Raw genomic sequence first — 25186 nt, 5'->3', positions numbered from 1 at the left:
AGCAAGGAAAAGTCATTGCAGATGAGAGAAACTCAGTACAGAAGAGGTATCAGGTATGTGCATGTATACCAATGAGTGAATTAGGGGGTCCTCCACTCCTCCTAACACCTGCTGTAAGTGGGTTTTTGTTTGCTTGTTGTAATGAATGGCCTTGAGTTGCCTTTAGATGAAAGTTTGTCCCATATGATATGAAAGCCTAATGGAAAAGGAGTTGTAAAGCTTATTCCTTCAAGAAGTCCTTTTGAACCCTCATGTTGTTTTGAGCAGACCAGTCTGCAAAGGGGAAATATATCCATAAAGCTTGTGCTGACTACCCCTGGGAGAGCCAAGTTCTAGTTTATGCAACATTTAAAAGGTAACTTTGTTATGGTTTTCTTTGTAACTATTTTGTTTGCTTAAATACTTACATGAGCAAGTGAAACTAGTAACCTTAGTACTCACCCATGGTGTCTTCACAGCTAGACCTCTCTTACTAACGACAATGATTGGCTGCAAACAGTAGTGGCTTTAGCTGAAGAGTATTCTGACCTTTGACTTCCACTCAATGAACTCCTGGGACATGTAGTTTAGGCAGGCAATGTAGATTGTCCATGTAACCAGTTAAAATTTAAAACATCTTAATTTATTGGGGAGAATTGAATTAAAGGATGGAGTTGGATTTTCTGCATTGTCTTTTACACTTACAGACTGAAGATAGAATTTTTTATTTTTTTTAAATGAGGGATTTTCAAGAGGACTGAATGAAGTAGAACCTAGTAGTGCTTTGACATTGAGTGAGGTGATATTGGAACAGAAAGAATTTGACTTTAGTACACAGCCTTAGGCCAAAAAGTATTATGGATTGATCTGTGTTGTGAGTGATTAGGGAACTCCTTGAGCATGAGCTGAGAGGATGGTAGTAGAAGGATGTTGTTTGTTTTATATAATAAAGGATTTCTTATTAACCCTTGCTCATCCACCAGGCAATACTAGCCTCTTGTGTACAATATAACAATCCATAACTGGATTGGAAAATTATGGAGGGGAGACTGTTGTGGGGGGTGGAGGAGAGTTACCCCTTTTCTCACAAATTAGTTACAGCTAAGGACAGGTTCTTCTTAACCGCTGAGGATAGGATAAGAAGCAATGGGCTTAAATTGCAGCTAGGGAGGTTTAGGTTGGACATTAGGAAAAACTTCCTGTCAGGGTGGTTAAGCATTGGAATAAATTGTCTAGGGAGCTTGTGGAATCTCCATCATTGGAGATCTTTTTAAGAGCAGGTTAGACAAGCATCTGTCAGGGATGGTCTAGATCCGGGGTTCTCAAAGTGGGGGTCAGGACCCCTCTGGGGGTGTGAGGTTATTACATAGGGGGTCAAAAGCTGTCAGCCTCCACCCCAAACCCTGCTTTGCCTCCAGCATTTATAATGGTGTTAAATATATAAAAAAGTGTTTTTAATTTATAAGGGGGGTCGCACTCAGAGTCTTACTATGTGAAAGGTGTCACCGGTACAAAAGTTTAAGAACCACTGGTCTAAATAATATTTAGTCCTGCCATGAGTGCAGGGGACTGGACTAGATGTCCTCTCGAAGTCCCTTCCTAGTCCTATGAGTCTATGTAGGGTTCCTGAAGCCCCTACAATTCCACACTGCAACGGTTAAACCTTCCATTAAAAATAAATGGAACTGATCAAACTGGGAATCTGATAAGGGGAAAGGGTATGATTTACTAATTTGTATGAACATATTTCTGTATCTGAAGTTAGGAATATTGACCATGTATCTACTACTTTGGGTGACACCCAGAACTAGCCCTTCAGGTACAACAATGGAAAAGCCAGACAGGGCTGATGGCCCATCAGCAAAGACAATGGACTGTGAACAAGTTTAGTATTTCTGTGGATGCTCCAAACAGCCTTCAAATAATGGCTGATATGACTCTGCAGAGACATGTGACTGAGTCACCTGGTACTGGACCCCACCTTGGAATGCCAGTGTTTTTCCACTAGAAGGCAAAGGGTTCCCACCACACACAAACATTATATAAGGCAGGGGAGTGACATCATCATGGTTCTCCTCTGCCTCCTCGCCCAAAGAGACACTGGGAAACACCTGGAAAGAAGAACTGAACTGGAGGGAGAAGAGTTGAGCCCAGGCTGGAAGGGTGTCTAACCTGTTAGTAATAATACCTGAAGTTTCAAGCTGCAGGCCAGTGCAGCTGGCTTTCAAGAATCTCTGTAATCTGCCTGAGACAACATTTAGGGTGAGAAATTACTATCTGTAGCCAATTTCATTAGTGAATCAAGCTTAGTTTGCGTGCTTTGTTTTATTTGCTTAGTAATCTGCTTTGTTCTGTTTGCTATCCGTTATAATCACTTAAACTCTTCCTTTTATAGTTAATAAATTTGTTTGGTTTATTATTAAACCCAGTGTGTGCAATTTCTAACTGGGGCGGGGGTCAAGCAGGTGTGCATCTCTCTTTTCATATTGAGGGAGAGAGTGAATTTATGAGCTTGCACAGTGCAGATTTGTCTATATAGTGCAAGACAATATACCTTTGGGTCTGCACTCCAAGGGAGGAGGGCACCTGAGTGCCGGGGCAAGTCCCTTAAGCTGAGTTTTCCCAGAGTTGTTATCAGTGTCTGTGTCTTTCTGCTGGTAGGTATGTCCTTGCCTGTGTGTGTGCTAGAGGAGGCTTAAGAGCCTGGCTCAGCAAGACAGCTTAAAGGGGGCCCATGCTGGCAGAACAGGCAGCCTCGGTGGTATCTCTGCACGTCAAATGGCACCTTGAAGGGGGGCAACCCATCACAGAGCTGAACGGTGCTGTTCCTGAGGAACTATCTGATTAGCTAAGACACACTGTATCTGTGCAAGCTGATCAAAATAAAAGGTGCCTGACGCACAAATGCAGCCGGGCAATCACTAGTTAGTCCATCTTATTAGAATGATTTATAGTAAAAAAAAACTACACCTCAACTAATTAGCTGCCTTGCACCCGAATTACAAGTTATTTACTGCCAGTGAGCAAAACCAGTAGCAGTGGCTGATTTTGGAATATTATTGTACCAACAGCCATAAGTTTGTCCTTGCAAAGCTGTCCAAAGCCTCAGTCTTTATTTCTTTATGGGACTCTTCATTGTCCTCACTGAACATTTTTGCCCCAGGAGTATATTATTTTAACTGCAGCTGATGGAACAAAGTATGCCATGGGGAGAACAACCCATATACTCTAGCTGGGAGAGTCCATTTCACATGCGTACAGAACTCTGTGAATAAGAGGAAAACCTCCTGTAACCTAAAAGTATAATATTATCCATCAGTTCTGGCAGAAATGAAATCAGGGTTTGAGTACAATGTAAAACACAACTTTACAGAGCTCAGGAAGCTGAGGTATGGGACTATGCAGATTTTTATTTTAAAAAAAATATTGTGTGTGTGTGTATCTATCCACACACAAATTATGGATAGTTCATAGGATTCTGACAAGTTAGCAGAACAGTCTCAGCATCAGAAAGCTTGTGCACTGCTGAGTTTATTTATATATAATGTAATCTGTACAAAGAGCTATGTTGTCTGTTTTCAAGATTCTGTGGAGAGTCATTGAGACAGCCAAGCTCCTCCTACATCACCATAGATTGCACAGTCTGGTTCTCTGGTGCTGTTACCTATAACCTAAGTAAGACATGCCCTGACATTGGTCATTGCTGTTAGGATAGCTTTAAAAGGATTGAAAGAGACAATTTGGAGCAATAATTTACTTTACAATTATTTTTTCTTCATATATCTGTCACTATAACAGAACAATGCCTAAAGAATGTGGGAAATGAAACTGTTTATTGCTGGTAAACATTACATCAGATATTCCTGGATATTTGACAGTCATTAAAAATTATCTGAATTATATGAAAATGATTAAATGTATAATGATTTTACTCTTATTTTAACTTTGCTTTGTAAATCTTTTGGTTTTCCCAGAGGCAGAGTCACTGATCAACTGTTAAACCTCAGAAGCTTATAAAAATTACTATCCCACCCCCTCTTCCCCAGCCTCCCCGCCCCTTGCCAAATTGCTTTGGCATGGAAGCAGGGACAGACATTTGTAAAACAACCGCCAGGGACTCTAACACTTGATTAGTGTGGTATGATTTGTTTTTGATGAACCTATGTTACTCATGATTTATCACTTTATTTTTTTCTAGGTGCCTAAAAAAATAAAGTCTATTAATCATCCTAGCAATTTATTACATATTACGATTACTGATCTGAAATTCTGTCTTCCCCGCCTCCCTTCGTAAACACAGGTCTACCTTTTTAAAAGCGTTTCTCCTTTTCCAATCCCCTGGGCCTCCCCTGTCCATCATGAGTTCACAAGAATTATTACCAATGGCTCCAACAGTTCCACTAGCAGGGAGATGGCAGCAGCCCGTCTTGATTAGAATATGTGATCTAGGTTTTGTTTTCTTTAACCTGTTCCATTGTGATTCTCCCTCATGACCTCTCCCTTTCTTAATTAAGGGCCCAATCTTGTAAGGTGCTGAGCATGGGTGGTGGGTGAAACTTCCCCTGGAGGAGGCTAGCTTCTTGTCCCACTTCTTCTGCTCACAGCCCCGCCCACACTCCACCCCTGCTCTGCCCCAGGCCCTGCCCCTGCCTGCAGCTGACTCACCACTCACCTTTTCACACCCCCGCCGCAAGGTCCCCCCCTCCACTGACCTCCTCCCCTGCTTACCTCCTCACCCCCCCCACCAGACCCCCCCACCTGCCATGCAGCTGGCTCGCTGCTCACATCCTCACCCTGCTGCTGCCCTCCCCCATGAAACTCTCCCCCCTTTTCACCTTAAAGCACTAATAACATTCCCCAAGGGAACTGAACAGGCAACAGCTAGAGATCAATTGCCAGATGGATTTTCCTCTGTGTGGCAGGGAGTTTGGTGTATACAGTATAGAGAGAGAGGAAAAACCAGGGTACCTGCGCTAAACTGAAGCCTAATCTCTCCTTTTGAAAAATTGTTTGTCATTGACAGCCTGCATTAGGGCAGTAGTTTAATAACTTTTCTTACACAGAATTCCCTGCCAGAGTTGTTTACTTACAATGGGTTTGAATCAAGAAACAAACTCACTGGCTATGTCAGCTCCTCCTTGAGCGAGGTTAGACAAAAATACTTCTGCTGGGTACAGAGAATAACTGATGGTCCTTTGGAAACTGTTTTAACCCCAATAACACATTTTCCTGCAATATAAAACCCAGCTGAATGTGGCCAAAGACTTCCTGGGCATTGGCAAATGCCTGTTAAATGGCTTTATTACCACTTTAATGGCCCTTTAACAGTTTCAGTGATCTGCTACTACTGGTCTGGAAAACTTTTTTACTTGTGTAAAGTTTCTCAAGGATGAGGGACCCTCTCCCCTCACTTCCTCACTCCCCTGCCTGCAGTTCAGGCACACACACCACCCTGCAGGGATGGCGGGTGAGGAGGAGCACTGCCGGCAGCTGCGGAGACCTCCGAAGGGGGACTGGGTGAAGTGGAGTGGAGAAAAGGGAAGATGAAATAGATTCAATGTGTGAAATGGCTGAGCCATTGAATTGCCCCATGTTAAGTATTCTCACACCTCTTGTCAAACTGTCTGTAATGGGCTATCTTGATTATCACTACAAAAGTTTTTTCTCTTAATTAATTAGCCTCTTAAAGTTGGTAGGACAACTCCCACCTTTTCATGTTCTATGTATGTGTATATATATCTTCTCACTATATGTCCCATTCTATGCATCCGATGAAGTGGGCGGTAGCCCACAAAAGCCTATGCTCAAATAAATTTGTTAGTCTCTAAGGTGCCACAAGTACTCCTGTTCTTTTTGCGGATACCGACTAACACAGCTGCTACTCAGAAACCTAACAGCACATACTTCATCTTCTGACTTCGCCCCCACTTCTCCTACTAGTTGGGCCTAGTTGCTGCCTGAGGTCCATTGTAACTCACTTTTTCTGAGCCTCATCCTTCTGCCATTGCAACCATTTAATGTATGGTACCACCTTAAATGTTCTAGCTCACTCCCTAATTTATGTTGTCCTGTGTTACAAGAAGGTGGACACTATGGTAGTAATTGGGATAGCTGCTCCTCATATACAAGTGTGAATACCAGGTATTACCTTCTTCATATATCCGAAGGCCAGAAGGGACCATCATGATCATCTAGTCTGACTCCCGTATAACTGAAATCAGAGAACTTCGCAAAGGAATTAGAACCTCACTCAATAATAGTAATTTTTGTAACTCATGAATTCACTGTGAATCTCAGTTATTTCAGCTTGTCATTTTTTGCAAGAAATATATTCATTTTCCATGTACCAAATGATAAAACGTCTCAGAAAAAGGGAACCAAACTGATGCTATGTTTTCTTCGATGTTAGGGGAGCTGTAGTGTTGCCAACCTCACCATTGGAAACTCATGAGTCAGACCCCCAAAAATCATGAGGTTAAAAAAAAATCCTTATGATTTTTAAACCAATAAAATATGGGGTCTATTTCTCTTCGGGTTTCTGAGCCTTTAAGATGTTCGGGTTTCTGAGCCTTTAAGAGAACACATGTGGCTGACAGCGGGAGCTCCAGTATCCTAGTGTCCCCTTAAGGAGGGGCTCTTGCTGTCAGTCCTGTCAGCTCCAGGGCTGACTGATAACGGGAGCCCCAGCCACTAGGGCTGGCAGCGATTTCTCAGTAAAATTATTAAGCCTGACTCATGATCTCAGGATAGAACTCTCAAATGTCAGGATTCTTTTTTCAGCATGGCTGGGGAAAAAATCCTGACATTTCAGAATTCTATAGCAAGATAATGACTCTATTACCCGGGGTTCTTTCAACCCAAAGCTCTTGGTAACTTTTACTCTGTGCGAGGTGGTGTCAGGAAATAAATCAGGGGAGACACGGCCATCCGACCGATAGATGGCTGGCACAAACAGGACAACACAAGAGTGCTTTCACGTAAAGCTAAACTTTACTTAGTCTCAAGCACTTACATATGTCTGCAACAGGTTAGTAAAACAACTCCAACTCTTGATAATTACCAAAGCTGAATGTGGCTCTCGAGTGACACAGCGGCAGGCTTCCAGTGGCCAAATCTTCCGTCTGCCGGTGGGGATTGCAAGATGTATCCAGAGGGAGAGTCCAAATGAGTCCAACTACCTCAAACTTTTTCCCCTTATTTATACAATAGTAATAGAATAACATGTCCCTTAAAGAAAACTTGTTAAGTAAGCAGTTTCAATGGTCAAGCAAGAGGTTCCTTCTGATTATTGATTAACCAGGTGTGGGTTTTTCCAGAGTTTGCAGCCTTGAGGCCCCACTAGACATTCCTGGGGATCCTGCTCCTCTAAAATGCATGTATCAGCAACTTCAACACAATTCTTACCAGGAAGGATGCGGGGTCAAGCTGCCCTTTCTGTGGCACCCCAAACCCCCTCCTCTCCTGCCTTGGTCAAGCTGAGACTGCTGACTAGGCTGCCTTTAGCAATAAGCCATAGTCGTTTCAGGCACTTTACTGGTTTGCCGAAATCTCCCTGTACAACACAGGCTTAATTTTACTTAGAAATCACAAGAGTTGGCATGTCTGCTATAACTCCATTTGACATACACGCTCCTCCAGGTGACATAACCGAGAGAAATGCATATGCAGGCAAGATGGGAGTTATCAGTTGCAAAGACTTCTTTATGCAGAAACCAGGATGTTAAATAATTCCTCTTGTGGTATGAAGTATGCAGAAATGGCACAATCCTAAAGTATAATGTCTGATTAATTTTGCCCTGAATTAAGAATTGTATTTAGATGAGCAACTGTAGCTTTTATTCTCTTGCACTAGGATTGAAAAATCCCATTGCTGTTTTAGTGTCAGCATCATGATGCAAAACACAATGGAAGGTGCTTCATGTATCAGCATGGTAATGCAGAAAGCAGACTTGACTTGTCTGGCAGAAAAGTAATTTTGGGTGTCAATATGGTAAACTCTATTGGGAGGATAGGCAGAAATGAGATGAAGTGTTGTCATGCTGGAAGATGTTGACAGGTGTTAAGATGGAAGGTGCTAATTGGTGCTATCAAACTTGTTGCTTGATCTATAAACAATTGCAGAGGTGCTTGAAGTGGTGGTTGTACTAATCACATGGCAGAAGCTCCATGTGTCCACCCTTTTGGTTTTCTGATTTCCCCCCAAAATCAATAGGGTTGAAGCCATTAGTACCTAGAACATTGCCTGAAATGTTGGAATTGAGTGGATGTGGCAGTCAAAAGATATTGTGTCACAAACAGACAAACAGCGAAGAGTAGTTGAGTTGACTGTAAGTCCACCACGAGCTCAGCCAAGTGTATATTTACACTCTGACTCACTGCTGCAATACTTTATAGTTTTATTCCAGTGGTTATAGTGCAAATCCATCAGCATAAAATTGGAGTAACTGTGGTAACTCAAGCTCTGCCTACTGCACAGCTCAGGAACAGAAGCTTTCGGGGCTTAAATAGGTATTCTTTCTAGGAGCACATAAAACATCAATATCTATAATGAATTCTAACTAATATTTTAATCACTAATTTTCTTTATAAAGACACATTTACTTGTCACATAGATAGCTAATTCAGAAAGATACTACAATGATGAGCACTAATAAAAACTGTAAGATTACCACAGCTGTGTACTGATGAAAGAACATTGGCAAATCTTTTTACGCATTCCTTTCCCATGGTTCAAGGTAATCCAAGCCAAGATGTGCAAAAATTTCTTCCTCGCTTTTGGCTTTGAGAAATATCCTCTGTAAAGGGAGGGGGGGAAAGGTTAATATGATCATTTTTGATTATTTAAATTAATGCGTTTGCTTTTTGAAACTTAGGTTAGTCATTTTTTGCCTTCTCCACCCTCACTCCCACCCATAAGCAACTCTTTTTTCTATTACCACATCAATCTGCACAGTGATGACCTCAGAATGTGGGAGACGGTAAGCAGAATCATTCCTTATCCTGCAGAAGTGGAGCCAAACTGCTTGTTGCTTTCAACCCCAGTGACTAGTTTACATCTTTTAGTGCTGATTTACATTTCAAGGCTAACTGCATAAGGATTAGGACTTCATTTTTTAAATGAAAGTTAAGGTTTTTCTCCAGGGTTGACTTTCCTAATAAGCTCATCAGTGTCATATATATGAAAATCGCACTATTCTCAAAAGATATGTTCAAGCCAATTCCACACAGTTACACTAATTATGGGCAAAACTCAGCATGTCAGAGCTTTCCTAATTCCCATTACTTATACAAAGAAATGTCATGTGCCTGGAAAACTGGGCTGGAAATTTTGTGGGTAGCGGTAGCTACAGTTAGAATTTTTCCCCAATAAAGTTGTTACCATAAAATTCACATTTGCTTTCACATATGGGTATTTTATATTGTATTGTAACATGCTGGCACAGAAACCAGGAGTAAGCATTTACTCTTTAAAGAAAGAAAACTAGAAAATCTGACAGCTAAGTGGTATGGACAGCTAAGTGGTAGTTGTGTACTGTTTTCATAACTGTGGTGCTGTATCAGTTAACGATACAAAGCTTGCAGTGCAGATGAGCATTAAAATATAGTGTGGACCCCATCATCTGGAGGAGTTTGGAAGTAGGACAGGTGTTCAGTGGGTTACCACTATCACCTGGGAGTGCTGTATAGTTCAGATGTGCTTCAATCAGAATCCCAGATCTGAACAACCTCAAACTTTGGGTCCATTAAGAATCCAGGGCCAGAGTCGCTGGTTCACCAAGTTCACTTTGCAGGGCAAAATGAACTTAACCTGGCTGGAGAACATAATGGGGGGAAGGAGCACACAGGGGGGTAGGGAGGAAAGACTAGGACGAGATCTGGGGAAGAGAGGGAAGGGTAGGGAGTGTGGAAGAGCAAGATTTCTCCACATCTGGATTCTTTGCTCATAAAAAGGTTTACCACCATCAGCACAGTTTAAAGCTAGGCCTATGCAACTTTCAGTCATGCCAGAGCCAGGTAAAACAGAATCAGGGACTACAATAGGGTCCCTGTCAGCCCCACCCTTTCTGGTGCCCAAGCTTTGCTCAGTGGAGAATTGAGCACCCAAACTTGAATGTGTTCCATATTTCAGTTGGGTCCTACCTTCAGCATAGATCCAACTGAATCAAAGTCTAAGTGCAACACTTTCATTGTTGGGGTGTTTGAAATTAAGATCTGGATCCAATTTTTGCAGCTTGGGCCCATATTTCACTGACACAGATCAGCTTCAACAGCCAGGTCAGTCAAACTAGCAACTTTCTTAACAGCTATTTTGCGGGACTACAGAACAGAATGAAAGACAGTTCAATGGTTCTAGAAAGGTTATGAGGGCTAAATCAAATGGCAGAAGTTAAGACACTTCAGAATGAAACTATAATCCTTTAAAGTTCCAGTGAACTCAACAGGGGAAAAGATATGTGGTTCCCATTTCACGGTTTCAAAATTATCAACCTACTAACAAGGTATTTATGTGAAGTTCCCTCAATATGCAGTTGAACCCATTCAAGGAACCTAAAAGTCATTTCAATCTCAGCAAATTACTGTCACGTTGTGCAACAGTGTATAACATGTGTTTAACATTTTTCTGAACTGGCAGCATAAACTCATCTTAATGTGCAAATATCCAGACATTGTAATTAACACTCATTTATTCTCTATTAAATAAATAGCAAGTATTTATTCTATATTAACTATATATAATTTTGAATATAAAGATATTTTTAGAAACTGTGCACAAAATTTTATAGCCAGATCTCTTTAAACCTATTTACTTTTTGTTAGTCTCTACTTCCCTGGTGCAGCCTGTCTACACTTGTTCCTACTAGGCATGGGATCTACTTGGTTAAGTCATGTAATCCAATTATTTGGGATTCATATTCCACAGTTACTGGGAATTTGTGTACCAATTGCACTGCACTACAGGCCTGATCCAAAGCCCATTGAAGACAGTGGCAGCTTTTCCACTAGCTTTACATTTGGCCCTGTTGTAAACAGGTGTAGATCCATTGATTTCAATAATGCTTTCCCCAGTTTAGACCTAGTACTATGTATATTGATGGTTCATCATTTGTACATAATGGTAACAAAACTTCATAGGGTATGTAGAATTGTTTCGCTCGTAACATAACTACGTATGTCTAAGGAGATATCCATTGCAAGTAAGGCATAGGGAGGGAGGGAGTGATAGGTCAGTGGTTTGAGCATTGGCCTACTAAACCCAGGGTTGTGAGCTCAATACTTGAGGGGGCCACTTAGAGATATGAGGCAAAAATCTATCTGGGGATTAGCCCTGCAGGGGGTTGGATTAGATGATCTCCTGAGGTCCCTTCCAACCCTGATATTCTATGTTAAAACTCAAGGGAAGGATTGGCCCCTTGGTTCAGAGATGTCTTTTGCTCCTAATGGAAGAAGCTTGACACTCATTTTTGTTTTAATAATAATAATAATAATAATAAGCATGGAGTCCTGATTTTTAATGGGGGAGGGCGGTTGTCCAACCTCCAATTTTTGCATATGAAGTTTATAGCATATAAAACATCCAAACACTGGCAAGGTGCCCACAGGCACAGAGTTGGAAATCTATTTTCTACAGTATAAATATGCTGCAATTATCAAGCATCAATTTTAATTATAAGTTAAAAATTGTATCTGCAATAACAGAGGCTACTTTTCAAACACAAGCCCATTATGTTCCATTACTTTTTAAATTTAGTTTAAATCTTATGTTCTGAAATAAGCAAGAGACAGACAACAAAACCTCATTAGAAAAAGATATTCTTTCCCATATAGGGGGAAATGTAGAAATGACAGAAAAGACAAAATCTAAGAAGACAACAAAATGAGAACATCCTAAGTATCCCTTAAATCTTCGCCCAATACTATAATGGCATCCCAGATATTTCTTCTCCAGAAAATGATATATTACAACTGAGTTACAAAACATCAGGGTGCAGCCTTCCAAAACCGCAACACATTTCCAAGCAACAGCACTACTTTCTGGGCTGCTGCAGTACTTCTGGGAATAACATCAAAAACCTAGTGACACCTACCATCCACTATTATTTGGAATGTGGGAGGGTAACCAACTAGGTATTCTGATAATCATGGTAATTGGAGGGACCCACATTTTCCTAAGCCTACTTGTCTCCTTTCTCTCTTTATTGAGTTATTTCTAAAAGGCAGGATTTTGTCACTCACTTGTGGATAATGGAAGAGAGGAAAACATGAATGGATCATGGCATATCTGCAGCACTGTCTCACAATAGATTAAGATGATCAAATATTAATTTTTACATAAATGCTGAGTGCACTGTGTTTTGACTGTATAATAAAGATTTTTCAGTTTAACAAACTGCTAAAATCATCCAATTAAAAAAATAAAAAAGCAGGCAAAATAATGATATTTTCCCCCCTCCATGTGGGAGGATGGGACTTGGATGATTTTTTTTTAAAACATCCATGAATAATTGCAGAAACCCGAGATGTGTTCTTAAAATGTGTGGCCATCTGTTATGGATGGTCTTTAATGGAAGCACTTCATGTCTTCTGGACCTCAAACTGCTTGCCATTTCTGTTGCACAATAGAATTGCACTTTTAAGTTTGTTCTTTCACCCTACTTACAGAAATAGCATGTTTATGAGTACTACTCATCTCATTTGCTTGACAGGAATTTTTTAATACAAGAAGTTGATGCTGACAACTGTTCTTAGCAGCTACAGCCCATGTCTCTAAATGAATCTCTAGTTGGTACCTGCCAACTACTTTAGCTGTCTGAGTGGTATTAATGTAAATCATAACCTATTATGCTGCCTCTTTGTCAATCTGTACTGAACTAATACAATGATGCATATTTGATTATTACAATCAGCAATCAACCCTGTTCTTTTCCTTTTTGTTTCTCCCCTACCCCTGGGTCTCCCTCTTCCCCCCCCCCCCCCACACACTCCTTTTTGCTCAAAAGAAGTAAATAATGAACTGCCTGTCTTCTTGTGAATTTTTTGCAGCTTTTTACCAAAGTTCAACAGAACCAAGCTGCATTCCCACTCAATCATCATCATCATCATCAATTAAACTTACAAAAAACAATGGGTTGTAGCAGCTGGTATCTCTTGCCTCTTATCCCATTTGATCAATTCTGTTATTCCAGTGGATGGAAATATTAAAATTGTGGTTGCAAACATGACCATTAACTACACTTAATGCAGATTAATCTACCTTCCAAATGTTTTCTTGTGTGAATTGCTACTTCTTATTTTTCATTTTGGCATTAATGATCAATACGATTTTTAATAAATTGTGAAGCACTATTTGATGATTTCCTAATTCCTGATTCCCAAAGTTCAATCAGATGTCATGCTATTTTTATTATTACCTTTTTAAATCTCATTTAATTCTATGAAACCAGCTAGACAAAAACATCAATATCTAAATAAGAATTATAGTATTAGTTAAATAAATCATATGGGTGTGCTGCTTTTGGGAATGAGAGGCAATTTTTGCAGGGGGTTATAGGTATCATTTAAACAACATGAAGAGTTATAAAGCATTCTGGTTCTTTCCATGTCTGTGGCTCACAGACTTCCTTCTCCCATTTTACAGAGAACTTTTGTGTGTAACATTAACCATTTTTTGTCCAGTTTCTTGACTAGGCCAACACATATACAGACCTACTAGTTCCTCAGCTGGGGTGACCAGACAGCAAAGGTGAAAAATTGGGACGGGAGGGGATAGGAGCCTATATAAGAAAAGACCCAAAAATCAGGATTGTCCCTATACAATTGGGACATCTGGTCACAGGGGCGGCTCCAGGCCCCAGCACGCCAAGCGCGTGCTTGGGGCGGCACGCTGTGGGGGGCGCTCTGCCGGCACCGCGAGGGCGGCAGGCAGGCTGCCCTCGGCAGCTTGCCTGAGGAGGGTCCGCTGGTCCCGTGGCTTCAGTGGACCTCTCGGAAGCTGCGGGACCAGCGGCCCCTCCGCAAGCAAGCCGCCGAAGGCAGCCTGCCTGCCGTGCTTGGGGCGGCAAAATGCCTAGAGCCGCCCCTGTCTGGTCACTCTATCGTCAGCATGTGAGGGGCAATTCATCCAATACAATACAGGTAGAAGGGTAAGACGGTCCAAAGAAAGCAGAGATTGGTGAAGATCACCATGTGGAAAATAGTTTTTATACAAATAGAAAGCAAAGGACTTTCTAAAATATTCAAATTAAAACCAGCCTGTAGATACTGTCCAATAGGTCTAGTTTATAAGAAACCCCACAATTACAGTTATACTAACCTAGTTAGATGCTTGTATGAGTTACTTTTTAAGAGTGCAAGTTTTGTAAAAGGGTTTAAGGCACAACCATATAGTGTTGTCCTGGAATATCCAGCATGAGATTATGATTCTTTACCTGGCCTTCTATTTCTAATAGGTTGTAGTCATTGCAAAAACACCCTGACCTGTCAACTGTGTTCACTCAGTTAACATTCAAAATAGACACAAATTCACATCTGTTCCATGCAAACCTACCAGTACATCTCACTATTATTATAAATAACTTAGAGTAAAAATACTGAATTGAGCAAAAGAGGTACTAGAAATTTTTAAATAAGATAAACATCACTCACTATAGGACTTTACCTCAGATTGTTTCCCACCTCAGCGGTTCAGAAATGAGCTTGTATGCCACAACTTAACTCATAAAATACCCACCTAGCACTTACAATTTCATAGCACCCAACAGACATCATCTAATTAATAAAAGTGGATTTAGTTCTTGCAAAAGATTTCAAACTCACAGCCCTGGAAAGTGAGGTCCTCAGAGTAAGCTCTCACGCATTCCTCACTTACGTTCCTTAATCCTGAACAGGAGTCATCTGGTGGAAGGATCAGCTGTTCATTTTTTCTGTACCCATTATTTAAACAATTGGCTTATCAGGGGTACTGCTAATTTAGATGATACTGCCATCCATGATGAGGATTAGACCCTAGTTCCTTAGGAAATAGTAGACTAAGATCACCAGCTTGGTTCACATAGGCCACCAAAAAGCCATCAGCTCTCATTTTAAATTACACATACTGCCCCTCACTACTACCCTTCAATATTATTTGGGAGTCTCATACTTGATCTTGCTCTGGCTTATACAGCCAAGATCTTTCTCAGAGTGAAGCATCTGGTCCCATACCTCATTTTTCCTACAATTAAGGTAGCATTGGCTGTTTAGCTGCTGCAACTATTAGTCCAGTAAAAATGCAATGGGCACAGTATTGGGTTACATTATCCCATGGAACCTATAAAATATGGAGAAGGTGGAGGCAGATTGCCAGCTGGGATACAAGACCCCTTGAGGTCCTAGGCTTTGAGATCTATAAAAGATCTGGTTCTCACATACTTTTTTTTACTGAGCAGATTGTGGAGGAAAAACAGAAAAAATATTTTTGAGAATAGTGTAACAAATTGCAAAGAAAATATGCAGTGTTTGGCCTAGCTTTGACTTTTAGGTGTGCATCAGAGAATATCATGCATGTACTCATTCCAGTCTTCCCTTTGTATCCCAAAATGCTTGTATATTCTGAAATGAGAAACTCTTGCGTATAGCGTTCTTAGTGATTTTCTCATTTAAACCTGATTTACACTCAGTAATTTTCATGTACAAGGTGGTATGTGACATCTACCTACATTAACTTAATTAGTACACATTTTCCATTCATTTTAAAATTATTAAAAAGTTTAATTTAATTGGCAGCATAATTATTACTATTTTTACAGTATTTTCAATATATTGGATAAATACCAGGCAGACAATATACTCATAACAGCTCCAGCACTACTTGAGTCATCACAGTGGGAGTAAGCAAGACGGTAACAAATGAATAGATAGAAAAATGTAGATGTATCACCATTTGCAAACCTGGGAGTCTACTGCTCAGTGTGCCTAGAAATGAGCTATTTTCAAACCAGTTTTGTCCCATTTTCCCCTTTGGGTATGTCTACACTATGAAATTAGGTCGATGTTATAGAAGTCGATTTTTAGAAATTGATTTTATACAGTCGATTGCGTATGTCCCCACTAAGCACATTAAGTCCTCACTACCGTGGCTAGCATCGACTTACGGAGCGGTGCACAGTGGGTAGCTATCCCACAGTTCCCGTAGTCTCCGCCACCCATTAGAATTCTGGGTTAAGCTCCCAATGCCTGATGGGGCAAAAACATTGTTGCGGGTGGTTTTGGGTACATGTCATCAGTCGCCTCTCCCTCTGTGAAAGCAACGGCAGACAATCATTTTGTGCCTTTTTTCCTGGGTTACCTGTGCAGACGCCATACCACAGCAAGCATTGAGCCCACTCAGCTCACCGCCACCACTGTTGTTATGGGCAAGTCTACTGTGGGGGTTGCTGTGATCCAAGTAGCCAATGCAATAATTGATGTTCTGTTATCAAGGGTAGTGACTCTGGGAAATGTGCGGGCCTTTTTAGATTTTAGGTGCATTATATTGCTGTTCTTTGTCGCTGGTGAAGAAGTCCTGCAGCCGTACATTCCAGTCCAGTCGGTGCTGTAACACCCCATAGCTCTGCTGTGGTTGACACGTGTAACAGCTTCAGGGCTCTTGCTCTTTTGCCTTGGCCGAGGTACCTTGCCCTACACTAGGACCTCCAAGCATTCGACACAGAAGCACCTGCAGCAGCTGGCATTGCTACACAGCAGCAGCTCCTTGCCTTTGCAGCAGTAGGACTGGTACTTGTCCTCATCGGACATGTAGATTGGCAGGGGGTTCTGGGAACATCTTCCCTGCCTGGCTCCTAGCAACCTCCAGGGCATGGTGTACGGCTCCACCACCTCCCCTCCAACTCTGCTCTCCTGCTCCCCAGTGATGAGCTCAGGGGATCCGTTCTGGTCCTCCTGGGTGCTGCTGGCAGACGTGGTACTGCTGTTCTGGGAGGACTCCTTGGAATCCTCCTCAGTGAGGTCGATCAGGGGCACCAGGACAGACATGGCCATCCTCCTCTTAGAGCACTGAATGGGAACCAGAGACTCCAGGTCATTCTCTTCTTTAAGTTTCATCTCATGGAGATTCAGTCCTGCCTGGAATATCATGCAAGCTAGAGGCTTCTGCCTCAGGCTGCTCTCCCATCTGGCAGCACCACGTGGTTACACCCACCTCCGCATACCCCTTGCTCCCATGGCTCATGAAGCCTGGACAGTAGTAAGGAGCAGTTCAACTATAGGCTGAGCAAGTGCAGAATGGTGGTAGAATGTGCCTTTGGACATTTAAAAGCTCACTGGTGCCTTTGGTCAGACCTCAGCGCACCAACATTCCCATTGCTATTGCTGCTTACTGTGTGCTCCATAATATCTGTGAGAGTAAGGGGAGATGTTTATGGTGGGGTGGGAGATTGAGGCAAATTAAGAGCAGCCAGACACCAGGGCGATTAGAAGAGGACAGCAAGGTGCGCTGCGCATCAGAGAGGCTTTGAAAACCAGTTTCATGACGGGCCAGACTTCAGTATGACAGTTATGTGTGTTTCTCCTTGATGCAAACCCGCCCCCTTTGTTGATTTTAATTCCCTGTAAGCCAATCAACCTCCCCCCTTCGAAACAAAGTAACTATTGTTTTGAAACCATGCATTCTTTCTTTCTTAATTAAAAAGAAAAATGAGATAACGGACAAGGTAGCCTGGTTGGGGTGGGGGAGGAGAGAAGGACAAGGCCACATTGCTTATTGTAGCCACACTAAAAATCAAACTGTTTGAATGACAGCCTTCTGTTGCTTGGGCCATCCTCTGGAGTGGAGTGGCTGTGGAACATGGGGAGGAGGGTAGGCGGTTATACAGTGGATGCAGCGGGGGTCTGTGCGCTTGTTGGCTTTCCTGTAGCTCCAACAGATGCTTCATCATGTCTGTTTGCTCCCACAACAGCCTCACCATCATGTCCTGCCTCCGCTCTTCATGCTCACTTAATTCTTTCCTGGCCTCTGCCAGGGGCGGCTCTAGGAATTTGGCCACCCCAAGCAGTCATGCCTGCGGGAGGTCCACCTGAGCCGCAGGACCAGCGGACCCTCTGCAGTCATTCCTGCGGGAGGTCCGCTGGACCCGCGGCTCCGGTGGACCTCCCGCAGGCATGACTGCGGAAGGTCCGCCAGACCCGCCTGCCACCCTCCCGGCAAAATGCCGCCCCAAGCGCGCGCTTGGCGCACTGGGGTCTGGAGCCGGCCCTGGCCTCTGCCACAGAATGCCTCCATGCATTAAGCTGTGTCCTATCAGTGCGGGAGGACTGCATGAGCTCGGAAAACATGTAATCGTGAGTGTGTTTTTTTCACCTTCTAATCTACGATAACCTCAGGGACAGAGATGATAGGGGGAGCGTAGAAACATTCTACAGCCTACGATTCTGGGGCGATGGCATGGTCACCTGTGCTGCTGAGTTCGCCATGCTGACCAAACAGGAAATGAAATTAAAAAGTTCCTGGGGCTTTTCCTGTGTACCTGGCTAGTGCACTGGAGTTCAAAGTGCTGTCCAGAGCAGTCACAATGGAGCACTCTAGGATAGCTCGCAGAGGCCAATACCGTTGATTTGCGTCTGCACTACCCCAAATTTGACCCAGCAAGCTCGATTTTAGCGCTACTCACCTCATCGGGGAGGAGTACAGAAGTCAATTTTAAGAGCCCTTTAGGTCGATGGAACAGGGTTGGTTGTGCGGACGCAGTCATTTTTAAATCGATCTAACACAGCTAAATTCGACCTAACCCAGTAGTGTAGACCAGGCCTTTGGGAAAACATGGTCACCCTAGGATACTATAATGCAGCTCAAATGTATCTTGCACAGCAATTTGCACACCCTCTGTCACTTTACTATAGATATATCTTCCAAGATATTATGTCAGTTTGGTCCCTTTACAATATCTATTCAGAACTAAACAAAGACCTTGCAGTCTTTGAGATTTGAAACTACTTATCCAGACATGAAAGGCCAGTGCATTAAATGGCAAGTTACAGGAGTAACACACTAACATCTTCAAAGATCTACAATTTAAACATTAGACCATGATTGATTGGTTAGAGCAAAAGTGCAAGGCTGCTCGGTTATTTGTTCTCTATTTGCCCTCCCTTGTCCAAATAGCATCCTCGCCACTGACAGACAGAAATATAAATATCTATAAATTATCTATTCACTCACTGCAATTCTCATTTAAGGGTAGCAGGGCTACATGAACCAAAGCACAGTCATCCGGTGGAATCAATCAAGATGTCCTAATAAAAACTGGAGTCTGGGAATTGGAGTGATTGTAGATTGTTATCTGAAAACATCAGCTCAGTGTGCAGCGGCAGTCAAAAAAGCTAACAGAATGTTAGGAACCATTAGGAAAGAGATAGATAATAAGACAGAAAATATCATAAAGCCACTGTATAAAGTCCATGGTACGCCCACACCTTGAATACTGCATGCAGTTCTGGTCACCCTACCTCAAAAAAAGATATATTAGAAATGGAAAAAGTACATAGAAGGGCAACAAAAATGATTAGGGAGTATGGAACAGCTTCCATCTGAGGAAAGACTAAAAAGACTGGGACTGTTCAGCTTAGAAAAGAGACAACTAATAGCAGATATGATAGAGGTCTATAAAACCATGAATGGTATGGAGGAAGTGAATAAGGAAGTGTTATTTACCCCTTTACATAACACAAGAACCAGTCACCCAATTAAATTAACAGGCAGCAGGTTTAAACAAACATAAGGAAGTACTTCTTCACATATCACACAGTCAACTTGTGGAACCCGTTGCCATGGGATGTTGTGAAGGCAAAAGTATAATGGGCTAAAAAAAAATTAGATACATTCATGAAGGATAGATCCATCAATGGCTATTAGCCCACATGGTCAGGGATGCAACCCCATGCTCTTGGAGTCCCTAAACCTCTGACTGCCAGAAGCTGGGACTGGACACCAGGGCGTGGATCGCTCAATAATTGCCCTGTTCTGTTCATTCCCTCTGAAGCATGTGGCACTGTACACTGTCATAAGACAGGATACTGGGCTAAATGGACCATTGGTCTGACCCAGTATGGCCATTCTTATGTTATTATGACTATGGATGCAGAAAAACAAGTGGAGCATTATTATTATACTAATCAAATGGAAACCTAAGTAATTGCCAAGGGTAAACAATACCAAAGGCTAACGAGAGAGCTGAAATGGCCAGTTTCCTACAATCATAGTCTAACTGGCAAAATAATATACTTAACTCACTTTGGCACTTACCAAATTAAGCATTCAAATGTGAGATGTATTTGCTGTAGAAAGAATCACAGTAAAATAAACAACTTGTTAGGGCACCAGCTTATTTCTCATCTGAATGTTCTTTTTTACTTTTGAAATAAATTAGGATGTAAGATCAAACTTTCCAGTCAGGAAAAAAAAAAAACTTTGAAGGTCCCAGTCAAACTGTATGAAGTCTGACTGGTAGGTATTTCTGACCTAACCAAATGTTTATTGTAACAGGCAAGTACTCATAGGCTGAAGTTCTTTTTAAGGTAAGTAAGATGAACTAAGGGAAACATGGTAAATGAGAAACATAAGTACCGTGGATGCAGTATCGATGTTATAAATAATAATGATAGTGTTTAACTGACTTCAGTTGCCTCTACCAACTAAGCCATCTTCACTAAGACTACTGATGAAACACACCGGCGAGTGTAGATTACACTAACATTCTAGGACTCTGAGGAGCCATTTTTAATTAAATCAGCCTTTTACAAAGGGCTTCCCTTTTTCTCCAAAATATGGCATTTTCTTCAAATCATTCTAGTCCCAGGATGAAGATTACTCCATCTCGAATTTTCCCCTTGTTGCATCTCTTTCTATTTCCTGTTGGTTTCTGTTTGCCCCTTCCCCACCCTCATCCCAGTATCTCCTTCCCTCCCCTGCCTTCGGAGAGTCTCTCATTTCCTAGATCCCGTTATTTCTATCTTTCTATCTCTCCAGCCCTTCCACAGTTGTTCTTTCTCCTCTGCAAGGCTCCCATATATATATCTCCCTTTCAGTGCTGCAGTTGGTTTTATTTCCAAATTAAAATGTACTTAGATATATTTGTATTAGTAGAGAAAGAATCATCTGCCTTCCCAATAAAGATCTTTCACTTGCTCGTGCGTTCATCTATGTTAATGTGCAAACACTCTTGATGAGCTAAAGCACTGAACGGTGTAGAAGGGCTGATGATTTTTCCACAGGATAAAATTTCTTTTCTTTCACTTATGCTTAAAAAAAATCCTGATGAAAGACTCACTTGATACTTGAACAGTATGTGCAAGCCTCAGACTGCACCTATGATTTCTTTACTTGCTTCGGAGATTTTTAAAAACATTATGTAATTACTTTCAGACCCACACCCCTGTGTATCACCTCAAAGGAATTCAGATATTCGACTAAAAAAAGATTCTATTTTATTGCAGGAAAAATATTTGGAAAACACCTTGTCTTCAAAAAAAAAGCACTGATGTCTTTATGTCCTGTTATAGCTTTTCTAGTATTTTTTTAAAATTGCTGCAGCTCTCTTCAGCATATCCAGTAATTACACTTTATGAGAGTAGGGTTATGGCAACAATAAAGTGGCTGCCTCAGACCACTTAACATCTGTAAAAATCTTAGAGACATCAATAATGGACATAAGAAAGTAAGCTTCAACAGGTGCAAGAGTCACCATTATCAGTGTGCTTATCTGAAAGAACAGAGAAGACAGCCACTGTCAACGTTTTTCTAAAAGGTAACTGCAGTTCATAGATTTTTTGCTTGATGTATTGTTATTAAATGTAATATGTGACATTAGCCTAAAGCAATTTCTTCTAACCCACAAAAGATTGAGAAAGAAAGAAATAAACAGTCTCTCAAAAGCCTGAACGTAGTCCCTTTTTCATTTATCAGACTTTTAAGGAAGAGAGAGTATTGGGCTTACATATCAAATTCTGCAAAAACACAGATGAGAGTTGCTGGGGGGTAAAAGTTAAAAACAGACCAAGAAACAGACACTTTTCGATTATCTTAGCAGTTAACAAAATTGGGTGAAAAGTTTCACATATAAAATTAAACCAGCATCCTTTTGGCCCCTTTTGTGGGGGGAAAAATCATTTGAGGGTTCCATTTTGCTGAGAGGATTTTTGCCTACCAGAAATTAGAAACAGTTCTTGGGTACAAACCTATTATGTGTGTGTGTGCACGCACGCCAGTTATACTAATGCAATTCCGGTTATTTCATATTTTGAGAGCCAAATGAATGTTCCCAGGATGGACAATATACAAATCCACTAGACAGAGAGAAATAGAGTACAGTAAAAACAATATGCCACAGAGCAGTGAAAAATGCTCTCTCATGTAAGAAGTTATGTTTTGGGAGCTGGAAGGCAAAAGATCTTGATTTCTGTGTCTTTCTTTTTGGAGAAAGAATCACAAATGGAGCACAATGAAGAATAGCTTCAAGAACAACAGTGAGAATGGAACTGTTATAATAATTTAGTTGCCTACCATGGACAACACTGTAGCAAGGGGTATATAAGGGGAGATCGGACAAGAAAATAAGAAAAAGTTTGTACATGCATTTGGCTTTACAAAACTGTAGATATGGAGTAGTCAATTTTTTTTTTTTTGCCAAGGTCCAAATTTCTTGGTCAAGGTATAGTCAAGGTCCAGACTCCAGGGAAGAAAATAAAAACAAAACAGCAAGTAGTAAATAAAAAGATTTTGTGGTCCATTCAAAAGCATCTGGTGGTCCGGATTTGGCCCACGGTCTGCCTGTTGATTACCCCTCACTTGGAACAACAGAATAAAAAAAAAAAGATATTTTCAACATTTCTTGCTTTACACTATATATGAATATTTTTTAATTCCTGTTCCAATTTTTTAAAGAAAATACAATCAGACTGCTTTTCTAGTCATACAAACTTGGTCAGCCTAAAAAATTACAGCAAAAAAGAAAAAAATGACCCACGAGATAAGGTATCAATACTTGCCATTGTGTCTAGTGGTGAAAAAATTCCCAGAAGAGATGCAGATAACAAACTGTTACAACTACATGACATGATGTAATCACAGATTGCTGTACCCCTTGTAAACACTTGTCAAAGGGAAGCCAAAAATTACACTGCCACCCATGTTTTGTCATTGCAAAATAATTAAAAGTCAATTAACTGGGAAAAATGTGAAAGCCTTTTTCTTTAGACTGCAGTGAACTGCATGGCCTTTTCGTGAACCCTAGCAAATAAGCCTCCTGAAAGCCTGTAAGCAGACTTCTGCTGTTCACCTCAGAGGCCTGTTCTGCATCACAAGCCCCCATTAGGCTCACAACCAAGAGCAAGCATGAAAACCATTAAACACTGAGGTGACAAAAGTCAACCTCTGGCAAGAACAGTGTTCCTTCAAAAAAAAAGGTAATGTTCCAAGCCAGACCAAAGCATAGAGCTGACTAGGAGGTTTTAGATACGAGGAGGCAAGCACTACTGTCAAACAGATTGACTCTGAAGGAGTACCTGAGAGAGAAAAGGAAGGGTGGAGAGAACATATGTTCAATATCTGCTGCACACACTTCCCGTTCCCAGAGAAGGGTCACTTGAAACAGAGGCAATCAGGCTATATGGACTGAGTGATAAAACATTAACCAAAGTCCACGGCACAAATAATTGGACATTCCATTTATTGACATTCAAGTTTTATGAGTTTCAAAATAGCACTTTGAAATGATTATTTTCTTGTTCAATATTGATTTCAATTAAACTTATCCTAGACTCAGGAGCCTGGGGAACTTGAGTTCCTCCTACCACCACCACCAAAAAAAGCACTTACGAAAGACTAACATTAATGAAAAGTTCAAAAAGGGAGAATGTTAGTAAGAGAATACAATAGGAAAAAATTTGGACTGAGGAGGGCAATACTGGGGGACAGATTAAATATAAACTCATAGTACACAGCTGTGGCAAAAAAAGTAAACTATATGTAACTATACGCCCATAGACACAGCCCAGTAAAGCAATCCTAAATAAGTATTAATTTTTCTATATACAGTGGATTTTATTATACTGGGAACAATTATTGGCCTCTAGTGTGTTGCTATGTCATTTCACAAGCCAGTGGAACACAGATAATGAGCTGGGAAGGTAAGACGAAAGAAAGTAGAGAAGATAGCCTAACTTCAAAAGGTTTAGAGGTTCAGTTAGATGCTTCCCAACTCCTTGGCTCAGCTATCTATAAGACCAGACTAGAATCTCATGAAGCTGGACATTCACAGTATTTTAGCATGTCTACCTCGGCTTCCAGATGAAATCAAGAAATGAAGGGGTGTACACAATAAATGATGGTGAGGGAAGTGGAAGAAATTTCTTCACATCACAGGAAGCGTTCTGTTACAGATTGGACACAATATGCATATTCTATCTGATTGTCGTGTTAGTCTGTATCCATAAAGTCCAGTCTTTAAGGTGCCACCGGACTCCTCGTTGATTCTATCTGACTGGGTTCATTAGCCCTAGAAGAAAGGGTTATATGCATGGTTCAACTCTGCAAGGTGACTCTGTAAAAATAGCATTGTGGGGTTGTAAGTTTATCGTGTCTCTATCTCTTCCAGCTCCAATATGCTCACTTCACAAGACTTTTTTCTCTTACTTCCCAGACCTGAAGAAGAGCTCTGTGTAAGCCCCAACACTAGTCTCTATCTCCACAGAAGTTGGTCCAATAAAAGACATTACCTCACCTCATCTCTCTATTATCCTGGGACCAACACAGTTACAGCAACACTGCATACATCCCTACAAAGTCATTCTGGGATCCAAAAGTCAAGCTGAGTTTTGCTTCTTGCATGTCATCACCAGTAATATCCTGCAGACCAAACAGTGCCCTTGCTGACACCTGTGAATTGTTAACTAAGCCATGAGCTGCACCTGTGCAACAGCTCTGAAGGTTCTAACCTACATAGCTTAAAGAAACCACATGAGAGCACTGTATGAAAACTGTAAAATACTAGAAAGTAAATGATATCAAGAAGGGGAAGACTGTGTTGATCAAACGTGCATCTCAGCAAATTTATATTTTCCTAACCCAAAGGGCAGTACATTTGGGTAAGAATAAGGATACATTTCCTGATGGTATTATTATGAACATTTGTTTATGGCTTCCTCATGTATAACTGAAGAGCTCTTTTCACTGCTTCCC

At 41.3% G+C, this 25186-nt stretch overlaps 1 protein-coding gene across 1 annotated transcript in view; it reads right to left on the bottom strand.

Annotated features, from left to right (window-relative positions):
• Positions 1-7212: 7212 nt before the first annotated feature.
• DNTT (DNA nucleotidylexotransferase) overlaps positions 7213-25186 on the bottom strand; it is a 221801-nt gene continuing 203827 nt past the window's right edge. The window contains exon 12 of the mRNA XM_045023028.1: positions 7213-8774. Within this exon, the coding sequence (XP_044878963.1) occupies positions 8688-8774 (87 nt within the window). The 3' untranslated portion in view covers positions 7213-8687. The remainder of the gene's footprint in view (positions 8775-25186) is intronic.

The sequence above is a fragment of the Mauremys mutica genome, chromosome 7 (assembly GCF_020497125.1).
Source record: "Mauremys mutica isolate MM-2020 ecotype Southern chromosome 7, ASM2049712v1, whole genome shotgun sequence".
Lineage (NCBI taxonomy): Eukaryota > Metazoa > Chordata > Testudines > Geoemydidae > Mauremys > Mauremys mutica.
This window is presented reverse-complemented; position numbering and strand designations above follow the sequence as displayed.